Consider the following 12,415-nt stretch of genomic DNA (forward strand, 5'->3'; position numbering starts at 1 on the left):
GTCATTCTCACACCTCTGATAATGAAGCCTTCAATTCACCCCCCAATAATGATAATATCGATCATTCTTAAACCATTGATAATGACGCTTTCAATTCACTAGCCAATAATGGTAATATCCATCGTTCTCACAACATTGAGAAAGACGCCTTCAATTCACCCACCAACAATGGTAATATCCGTAATTCTCACACCATTGATAATGACGGTTTCAAATCACCCACATATATTGGTAATAGCCGTCATTCTCACACCACTGATAATGACGCCTTCAATTCATCCACCAATAATGGTAATATCCGTCATTTTCACACCATTGATAATGACGCCTGTAAATCATCCACCAACAATGGTAATATCCGTCATTCTCACACGATTGATAATTACGCCTTCAATTGATCCACCACCAATGGTAATATCCATCATTCTTACACCATTGATTATGACACCTTCGATTTAAAAACCAAAAATAGTTATATCCGTCATTCTAGCACTGTTAAATTAATCCGCCCAATAAAGGGGATATAATAATTTACACACTCTTGATGATTATATAAATACAAGTGTGACTGTTCATTTTATTCAGTTTAGATCACTGATTTATGTGATATATATCATTCGTTCATAGTGTATTTATATTTATAACACAACATTGTCTAGTTTTTTATACAAGTTTTGATGTTTATTATATTTTTATATAACAGGATGGCGTCACGCCATTAATGGTTGCTGCTGGAAGAGGACATCTGGATATTATATGTTATCTGGCCAGCGTTGGATGTAATATACATTCCAGATCAAAGGTAATGAAAGATATATTTTCTGTTTGATCCTACTTCTGTTGATATTGAATGATTTAATCAGACAGGTTTGATACACGACACAAGTTGTGAAATGTATACGATGAAATATCATTTTACTAGCACTGAATCTATGAGTGAGGTTTCAAGGTGTTATCTTGATAAAGTCTGATAAGTTGTGTTAACATGTTTGGTCAGATGATAATAATTATACAAGTCTTTCTAAATCCATTGATATAAATAGTTTATGCATCACTTTAAGCCCCAAACAACATCGTTTCTGTGTGTAAAACTCATTACATTAACTGCTTGATAAACAAATTAGGTATTGACAATTCACTTGGAAACTAAACATATACCTTCACGACACTTACCAAAGAGTAAATCCTGGATAATCATAGGTCTGTTCTGTGTTCCTTTGGAATTACGGCCAAAGATGAAGAACTGGATCTTCCATCACTGTATTGGATACCTAAACTACATAAGTGTCCTTACAAACAACGGTATATTGCTGGGTCTTCCAAAGTACTCCATGAAACCTCTGTCTAAATTATAACATCTATTTTATCAGCAAACAAAGACGGGCTCAAAGTTATTGTGAAACTGCCTATTCTAGAGGGGGCGTGAATCAGATGTGGACACTTAAAAATTCCAAAGACCTTTTAGAGTACATACAATCTAACTCTCTTTCATCTTGTAACAGTATTAAAACATTTGACTTTTCTACACTTTCCACAAGTATTCCACATTCCAAACTAAGAGTTGGTATTGCTTTGATTCATAAAAAAGAATGACCAACGTAGATACAAGTATCTTGTCTTTGGGAGGGATAAATTCTACTTTGTAAAGGAACACTCTGATTCAAACAAAAAATTATCTGAAACTGATTTAATCAAGATGCTTGATTTCTTGATTGACAACATATTTGTTACATTCGGAGGACGTATTTTTCAACAGACTGTCGGCAATCCAAAGGGGAAAACTGTGCCCCTCTACTTGTTGACTTGTTTCTTTATTATTATGAAGCTGACTTCATGCAGGAACTTCTTAGGAAGAAAGATAAGAAGTTAGCAGTATCCTTTAACTCTACTTTCCGCTATATAGATGATGTTCTTTAACTAAATAATTCAAAATTTGGTGACTATGTGGAACGCATCTATCCAATCGAGCTAGAGATAAAGGATACTACAGATACAGTTAAGTCGGCCTCATATCTTGACTTACATCTAGAAATTGACAATGAGGGTCGGTTGAAAACAAAACGTTTCGACAAAAGAGATGATTTCAGCTTTCCAATTGTGAACTTTTTATTTCTAAGTAGCAACATTCCAGCAGCACCTGCATACGGGGTATATATCTCCCAATTATTACGATATTCCCGTGCTTGCATTTCCTATCATGATTTTCTTGATAGAAGTGCTGCTCACAAGGAAGCTATTAAACAAAGAGTTCCAAATGGTGAAGTTCAAATCATCCCATCGTAAATTTTACGGACGCCATCACGAACTGGTTGACCGTTATGGAATAACCGTTGCACAAATGATTTCGGATATGTTCCTTACGTCGTAACTACAATCCCCTTCCCTTTCATGAATGTGACCTACCGAATGAGACTATTTACCGGATTTGTTATCACATAAGCCACAAAACGGGTGCCACATGTGGAGCAGGGTCTGTTTCCCTTCCAGAGCACCTGATATCACCCCTAGTTTTTTGTTGGGGTTCGTGTTGTTTATTCCTTAGTTTTCCATGTTGTGTCATGTGTGCTGTTGTTTGTTTGTCTTTTTCATTTTAGCCATGGCGTTGTCAGTTTGTTTTAGATTTACGAGTTTGACTGTCCCTTTGGTATCTTTCGTCCCTCTTTTTAACAACGTAATATATTTGTAACATGAAATGATATATCTCACAATAGCACATGGTGTTGAGTTTTTACCACTGATTCTGATATGAAAATATTTTGGTTTATGTTAACACTTTATTTTGCAGTTTACGACATTCAGTTTATATGTTGATATTACATATTTTTATATGCTGATATTGCAAATTTTAGGGGCATTATAACATATATTTTATTTTGTTGATATTAATAACGCAATAATGTCTAGAATATCACTTTAAATTTATAGACTCAATTTTGATATTATAGTACGGATTCACAGCATTACACGGGGCTGCTATGTATGGACATTTACATGTCACCAAATGGTTAATAGAAGAAGGAGGAATCAGTTCACTGGTCATAACATCTACGGTAACATTTGGCATTATTTACTATGTTATAACACCCGAGGAAATCTTTGACACTATATATTAAGTGTTAAATTGATATATTAAGTGTAAAGTTTATAAATTAAGTGTTAAGTTTAAAACTGTTTTGAAAAAAATAAATATGTAGTTGATGTTGTTTAATTTGGCGTACTGAATTTTGTGAATTGTTCTTGAAATAAAAAACAAAGATATTTCTTATGATTATTAACAACTAGAATCATACTACAAGACCGAAAGCCATAGACAAAAAAAAAATCGTCCACACCTTTCTATATATTGTTTATAAGTCGTCTTACACTAAAATAAAATCATAATCAGCTTATGCACATACCAACTAATCACAATGACAGCCACCAATACACAATCCCTTCGATTACATCCCAAACACTAACACTAAATCATCACTGACACAAAGCAAGTTTTCAAATGCATGACAATAAATCAGATACTACACAAAAATCAGAATGCAGCCTCTATCGAAATCAGTCACCAAGCAAACATATGACATCAATCATGTTCTACCAAAAACCACTTAATACACAAAAACCAACATTCAGCATACACCAAAGCAAATGATCAATCACAAGAATTAAAGTAATCAATTACTACCAAAAGATAGATACACAAAAGGCACTATTAAGCCAGTACCAAAACAAGACACATATTACACACATATGCATTCAGCTCATATCGTTGCAAGTAACAAATCAAACACGTGACAGTGATCAGATACTGCTTAAAGACACTCAAGGGCGTATGACATTTGCGCCGATTATAAAAATTTTCATTCTTTCATTTGCGCCGATTTCATTTTTTCATTTCCGCCGATTTTATATTTTTCCTAATTGGATTTACAGGCAAGTTACAGGTAAGTTCATACTGTTACATTGGCTGAGCAGAGTATAAAGACAAATCAAATGACATTGCAATTGGTAAATGGCTATCCCAATGTTTCGGGTTACCATTCAGGCCTTTCCCTAAATGAATTCAATAACTGATTTGAATGTATTCCGTTGTTATGGATTTGAATGCTTTACATATATTTTTAATTTGTCATTTTAGTATAAACAAAGTGCTTTTATCTTACACTCAATACGCAAAAATCACAAATGACAGTTATCAGGTACTAAAAAGTAACAATAGACGATCTCAATACACCATAATCATAACTCAACACTCAAACACGTGACAGTCAACAGTTTCTACCAACAACAAACTCTCTTCATTGCACTATAATCAGTGGCAATTAAACAACTACACACTATAATTCTATAGTATAACCAATCAAACATGGGACAGTCAACATGTCTTACCAACAACAAACTCCCTTCATTGCACAATACTCACTGGCATGAACAATTAAACACTACAGTTATAGAGTCACCAATAGGACCAATCAAACATTCAAATGTCAATAAAAACTAACAATGAACCACTTCATAACAATTTAATCACTGGAACTTGCAGTTAAACAAGTAAACACTATGGTAATATTGTCACACATATGACTGTCTCCAATTTAACAATTTTAAACACGTTTTTAAGACGCAACCCTTAGTTATAAATTGTTACTTTTAAAGTACCAATTGTAAGGACATAGTAGTTGATGTATTAATACTGCTATAATATGTTACGGTGACAGTTAAACCAATTATATACATGCGCATAATCAAGCAACACCGATGTCTACACATCATTATTTCTGGTTTGTCTCTTACCCTAGGTTATCCTAAATGAGTAGACATTGAACAAATTTAAAACGACACTCTTAAAATATTGTAATGAATTATATAAACAAACAAATGCATAGAGATGTCGAAATATTACCTGAAAGTTGAAAGAAGACATAACTTTATAGGTACGAATTATTGTCGTTTAGGGTGAGACTCCATTTATGCTGGCTGCAGCAGAGGACAGCCAGGATTCTCCAGAGATAAAAAAGAGGAAGAAAGAAATAATGGATTACCTCAAGGTACATGTTTTGTTGGATAAGAAAAAATAAGAAAGTGTACATTTTCATTTTGATTTTAGAATTTTATACATTAAAGGAAAAATTACTGTGGTATAATTGCTAAATCATTTACATACAATTTGAAATTTAGTTCTTCAGAGATAAAAGAATAAGTCAAATGTCAATGGAAAGTTAAGAATCTTGATCAAAAGCCTCATTGAAACCAAGAAAACAAAAGTTATCTTTGGTGTATTTATCTAAAAATTGGACTTACGTTTTTGGCAGTTATAATTACTTCTTAATATTGACAGCAGTTATCACAGAGAAGGCAAACGGTTCTGTGGATTCTTGTATAGTTGTTTTTGGTCTACGACGAACGCCTCTGAAAACCAGAAAGGGAATGTTTTCCGGATATGGCTGATGATGGCATACTCAATTGAAAAATCTTCTGCTTTAGTTTGAAAGACACTCCCTGTGACAGGTCATTGATATAATTTACATCAAGATTCCTTTCTGTCATTACTTATCGCACCGCGTGTACATCATATGGTTGTGATGGGTTTAACGCAATCAAAGGATGACACTATGGATCCGTAGGGGATAGTAAAATTCCTGATTGGTTCACGATTTCACGTATACAGTTTATGGTCACACCGTATATTGGTGTGTTTGTACTTCATTGTTTCTTTTTCTAAATAACGCCCCAGGATAGACCCCATGTTCAATAGATACGTTATACAGTTCACCATTGACCCATACACCGAGAATAAAATCCGTAATAGATTCGGCTTTCAGCCTTACGCTCTTTAGTTTTTTCAATAACCCTATACGAATCCGTAGGGGGTCAGTAGTGAACCATATCACTTATGATATCAGTTTAAAGACAATTTTGAGGTCATTCCCCAGAGGCCATGGTCCAGTGACTTTAACTTAAGTAGTTATTTTCAATGTAATGTTTTATTTTTAAGTTATTTTAATAAAGGAAAAATAAAAAGGAAGAACTTTTGACAGATCAACGTTTTTTCGAAGTAGCATTACCATTATAACATATCAGTTTGATGACTATTTTAAGTATCTGTCCCCTCAGCCATGATCTAGAGACCTTCAATTTATTAGCCATTTTAAACTTTAAGTTTTCTAATAGAGATAAATTGACATGAATTACTGGTGATCAATCGTTTATATTACTAGTAACTAGTATGTGTGAAGCTGTATGGCTATCATTATATAATAGTTTGGTGAATATTATGCGGCACTGCCTTCAAGGCCTTGGTTCAGGGAAATCATTGTGATATAAACTTTTTGTTATGGATCATGAATATTTTTTGTGAAGATGCTAACTATGCGTTTGACGACTATTTCGATGCCATTTTCTGTTGGGTTATGGTCCAATGGCTTTCAATCAATTAACGATTTTCAATGCTAAGTTGTATGATTAAATTAGCCTGAAAGAATTTTTTTACAATAGACAATATTTTCTATCAATTTTAATTGGTGTCTGAAAATATCAGTTTGTTAACTATATTTCAAGGCCATACCCATAGTTGGGCCAGACACTTTAAAATTATAGGCAATGTCAATCAGATTGTGTTTTTCTGCACTTTTTCCCCGACAGGTGTGACATATCTCTGAGCAAACTGGCTATTGTGTATTTATTGCATTTGTATAATGCGTATATAACATAATATGCAAAGCCATATTATGTCTCTGTTTTACACATCGCGAGATTATTATATAAAAGTTTATTTGCAGATTTATAAATAGTCAAACCACAACAAAAGTGAACTCCCAGGAAAATTCAAATAAAAAATTTTCAAATCAAATTGAAAAATCATAAGTTCCAACACATTACACGAATGTATAACAACTGTCATATTCCTGACTTGGTACAGGTATAATGTGACATGAATATTAACTATTTCGGCATTTTTTTAAATTTCCTTTTAACAAACTTTGATATATTGGAAAAAAGTTAAGGATTTTTTATCCCATGCATAGATTGCCTTATCCGTGTTTGGCACAACTTCTTAGAATTTTGGCTCCTCAATGATCTTCAAATTTGTATTTGTTTGGCTGTATATTTATTTTGATCTGAGCGTCTCTGGTGAATATTATGTAGACGAAATGCGCGTCTGGCGTATTAAATTATAATTCTGGTACCTTTGATAACTATTAACTAATAGCATCATCTTAAAAATAAGTTGATGTTTTCTGCTGCAAATTAATACATTGGTAATTTATTATACTTTAATTGTAAATTTCCTGGAGGGAAATATGATCGGTGTATGACATTTAAAGTAAACGATACACACTATTTTGGATAGATTAAAGTCGATTAAAAATTTTGTATGGACAAATTTTGTTTTTGTTTATATAAGCACACTTTTGCTCCTAAATTCAAGATAAATGGAAAAAAAAACTTATAAATAAAGGCAACAGTAGTAAACCGCTGATCGAAATTCATAAATCTATTGAGAAAAAACAAATCCGGGTTTCAAACTAAAACTCTAAATAAAAGGTAAAACGATATGCAGGTATCATTTGCAAATGTTAAGAAACGTCTCCAATGTGTTTTTGTATTTGTTTTTGCAAATGAACATACACACTGTCAACTTTTCAATTCTCTCTCAAACTTTGTATTTAGTACAGTAGTATCGAATTTACAACATTCAATCAAATATAAAATAGTTTCCTGTTGTATACTACAAAGGTGCACATACATGCTTGTATACGCTTTAGTTGTTGCTTTATAAAATAGATATTGTTAATAAATTATATGAATCTACATTTCTTGAAAAAGAATGGATAATTAGAAGAAAAAAAAATTCTATTAAAAAACAGGAATTGTTTAAATTTATACTTGAGTTCGATATTCTTGTTATACTTTTTAAATATAATAACTGGTTCCTTTATGGCACTGCACAAACATAACTTGTTTCCAAATGAAGTCAATGTTTTTATCTTTAGTGAAAAAAATCATGTGCCCAAATATAATGAACCATAAACATAAATGTCTTTATTTTGTATTCGCCTCAAATTGTTTGCCCTCATTGATGGTATTTTAATAACTGTTGGTTCATTTGTTGTGCTATGAGATGAGGATATGGGACGTTTGAGTGCCCACACTCATGTTAACCATGCCAGTTTCTGTATGTATCATTAAGTCAGGGATCTGTTATTCAGTTGTTGTTTACAGTAGTTTTCAATATGATTTGAGTTTTGCTCATTATTGAAGACGGTACAGACCTTAACAATATACAAATCGGCGCACAAGTTGCAGAATTCATATCAGTTCCATTCTGGTTGACCTACTTTAGACCTAGTTGGTGTACTTGACTAGCAAAAAATCTGAAAAAAAACATGTATTTTCGTTATTAATGAGCCTTTTTAATGATATTTTGTTTTACTTTGTTCATGCTTAATTACCATCAGGTATCCATTTTAGTCTTGTAATGACCTGATCATGTTTATAGAACTATACATCAAAATGAAAATTAATTTTAGTATATCGAACAATGTTATCTTTCATGGCAAAAATAATAGTTGCATTCATAAAATTTGACAAGTTGAACTTTGTTGGCTTATATCTCAGTGAATTCAAGTATATAGCGTGTCTGCTTGATGTGAAATAACTACGAACTAACCCCACTGTGTAGGAAGTTCTAATTGTCTAAATTTTTGAAGAAGAAAAAAACATGAGTTAAAAAACTCAGTTATAATATAATGTGATGTTGTATGCTTCAAAATGAGTTTTGTTGATTAATACTTGACAATCATTGAATGTCGCAATTGAAGACTAAATGGCAAACATCCGTACAAGGTCAACTTGTCGTAGGAAGTAGAAGCTGTAGTATCTTTAACATTTCAGAATTTATTGACGGAAGATTTAAAAACAAAATATTGTTTGTTATGAACTATGTCATTACCGAACCACTGAGTTGAATATATTCCATTGGAAATAATAGTCCAGCAGCAACAGTATCGACTTGCACATATTGAATATTACACTATAAATGTATAGAAAACAGTTAAGCATCTTTTTTTCTCCAGTTTAATTTATAACATGCTATTCATTACTAGAATAACTAGTATATACTTATAACATTAACATGACATAAGTCATACAATAAAATAGTTTACTGATAATAAAAACAAAACAAGGGAAATAAGAATCGGTTAACCCAGGACGAAGCGGGTGTTAATTGTTCTCGATCAGCAAATTACGGGGTCATCGAGTGTTTAATTTGTGCCTCAGCATCCTATTTATGTAGGAGGAGGAGCGTATGAAAAGTAAGTGAAAGTTATAAAATGCCAATTGTCCAAAGAAATATAGGGGTACTATAAGAAATTAGCTTAAAGATTTATAAAAACATGTATTGAAATTAAATCAATAATACGCTATTCATCACCAGAATATGTAATCTGCTGTGTTGTAGACTGTCATGGCAAAGGAAGACCCCGAAATGATCACAGGAACCCTAAAGCAAATAGATAAAACACATTTAGTCAAAGGTAAGATTTCAATTTGATTAAGTGGTATGTGTGGAGTACAACAATGAATGACACAGCAGCCCACTGATTTAACCCCATTCAGATTTGTATATGATCAAATGATACTTATTGTATCTATATAAAAAAGATAGCATCATACTTATTTAAGTATCATAAGAGTTCTATGTTTCAATAATAGACTTGTACCAAAATATGTGTCTATGCTACGGAATCATGTAAGGTTCATTCATTCTTTTTTATATTCTTTTTTCAAATTGTCGACTTTAATCGTGAAACTATCAACTTTAATCTTGGAACTATCAACCTTTATCTTGGTAACTCCAACTATAATCTTAGAAATATCAACTTTAATCATGGAAATAACTGATATTTTACTTCAAGCCCACAGTAATTGTGTTTAACAAAAGAAATCTAATCTTTTTATTCATGAAAATCATATAATGATTTTTAGAATGTAAAAAAGAAATAGACGTGAAATTCTATATTAATATGCATTTTTCTTTCAAAACTTTATCATGTTTATAGTGTTATGATGTATGCTCTACATATCTAATATAAATATGTTATTTGAAATTTTATTAAAGGCTAATTGTGTTATTTAAATCAATGAAGGAAATTTATATTTGCATACATATACAGTCCCCGAATCTATGCATATAAAAATTAAAATATTGTAATTATTTTTGGGTGAAAGGGTGCGCAGACAATAAATGGGACTAGATGTCTTATATATTTTTTATCATTTGATTGTTTCTTTTAGAATTAGTTTAACGTATAAGTTATATTCATGAATTATGAGAAAAAGAATGTCAACATTGGAAGTTAAACATTAGTGAACCATTTTCCTTGTCTAATTCGACCCACAAATTTTTTTTATACTGGAAAACGATGATTATATTTTTTTATGATTGATAATGGAAATGAGGAATGTGTCAAAAAGACAACAACTCGAACAGATAACAGCTGAAGGTCACCAATAAGTCTTCAACGCATCGAAAAAAATCCGCAAATTTGTCCTTAAAAACGTGTACTAGCTCAGTGATAATGGACCTCACACTAAACACTAAAACATATAAATGAACTAAAAATTAAAAAAAAAAGACTAAGAAAGGCCAAAGGGTTTTGACTCTGGACAGGTTAAAAATGCAGCGAAAAAAACCAACATGTTTTGTGAGATCTCACCCCTACAACTCTAGCCAATGTAGAATGAATACACACAAATCAATTCGCATAGAAAAGCTCAGTTTCAATAAATTTCGTAAATTTTACGAACGCCATTACGAGTTGGTTGACCGTTATGGAATAACCGTTTCACAAATGATATCGTATATTTTCCTTACGTCGTCACTACAATCCCCTTCCTTTTTCATGAATGTTACCTACCGAATTAGACTATTTACTAGATTTGTTATACATAAGCAAAACGACGGGTGCCACATGATGAACAGGATCTACTTACACTTCCGGAGCACCTGAGATCACCCCTAGTTTTTGGTGGGATTGATGTTGCTTATTCTTTAGTTTTATGTGTTGTGTCATGTGTGCTATTGTTTGTCTGTTTGTCTTTTTTTCATTTTAAGCCATGGCGTTGTCAATTTATTTTCGGTTTTTGAGTTTGATTGTCCCTCTGTATTTTTCGTCCCTCTTTTTCAAAGAAGTTCGAGTCCGGTATTATAATAAGTGTATAGAAGCACTAAGCAACATGGCAATAATACATTCATCAACAAAGGACTACTAGCAGTTAATGACATGCAGGTTATAGACCTCAATTAAACAAATTAAAAGATTAAGTCTAAACTATAACAAGAAATCAAACAGACCAAGATAAGTCTAATTTGACGAGGTCGCTATCTATGTAATCAACTTATAGCCTCATTAATGTTCATATCGGGTTATATTACTGTCGGCAGTTTTCGAAGATCATTTCGATGATCAACTGATGGCATATGTTAAACATGCTAAAATACATACAAATTTATTATGTATAATATCGAGTTATTGTATTATTATTGTTTTTTATGACTCATTGTACACATGTAATTTGGATATAAGGTTTAGTATTTTATAGATAAGATATGAGAATTTGAGTCAAATCAGTGTTAATGAATAAATCAGCTAATTACTTATAAGTTTTTTGCATATTGTTTATTTTTTAATTTCGAATTATAATGTGTCAAAGAAACAACAGCTCGACCAAAAGGCAAACAAACAGCCAAAGGTCACTAATGGGTCTTCAACACAGCGAGAAAACCCCGTACCCTAATGTGTGCGTACTGTTTTAGTTATATTGGACATCATACTTAACTCCAAAATATAGCATTGAACTGATCAAATTGAAAATCATACAAAAAAAGACTCACAACAGCCAGAGGCTACTGACTTTAGACAGGCGGTATTAAACATATTTTTTTTTAGAACTGAACTCTCCCCTATACCTCTAGCCAATTTAGAAAAAAATAAGTCCGAGTCAAGTCAAATACTTCAAATATAAGGCCAGCTATTTTTTGTGCATGGAATAACTGTACAGTATACATGTTTGTATTGTAGGTACAATCTGAACCTGACCCAATTTTATGGTTCATTGTTCAATGTTAAGTGTTTGTTTTTTGGTCATGTTTTTTTAATTACCACAAGCAATTGGTCTACTATATTTGGTCTTCAAAATATTGTAATGTATATATGTCCGTCTGAAAGGATGTATCTGACCTTGAACTCATAATCACAGATCGTAAGATTATGTGATACATTTAATAAAACCTTTATCTTTAAGACTCAACACAAAACCAATGGTCAGTAATGCAGGCGAGACATTTCAATGTGTGCACTCTTGTACTAAAATTAATAAAAGTTAAAGAATATGTATTGGATTACGTGTTACTTCCTGT

The 12,415-nt window shown here is 32.1% G+C and overlaps 1 protein-coding gene across 1 annotated transcript in view; it reads left to right on the forward strand.

Annotated features, from left to right (window-relative positions):
- Positions 1-321: 321 nt before the first annotated feature.
- LOC139504329 (uncharacterized) overlaps positions 322-12,415 on the forward strand; it is a 30,800-nt gene continuing 18,706 nt past the window's right edge. Inside the window, exons 1-5 of the mRNA XM_071294399.1 lie at positions 322-411; positions 704-802; positions 2,946-3,050; positions 4,947-5,039; positions 9,455-9,530. Coding sequence (XP_071150500.1) covers positions 322-411; positions 704-802; positions 2,946-3,050; positions 4,947-5,039; positions 9,455-9,530 — 463 coding nt within the window. The remainder of the gene's footprint in view (positions 412-703; positions 803-2,945; positions 3,051-4,946; positions 5,040-9,454; positions 9,531-12,415) is intronic.

The sequence above is a fragment of the Mytilus edulis genome, chromosome 14, assembly GCF_963676685.1.
Source record: "Mytilus edulis chromosome 14, xbMytEdul2.2, whole genome shotgun sequence".
Lineage (NCBI taxonomy): Eukaryota > Metazoa > Mollusca > Bivalvia > Mytilida > Mytilidae > Mytilus > Mytilus edulis.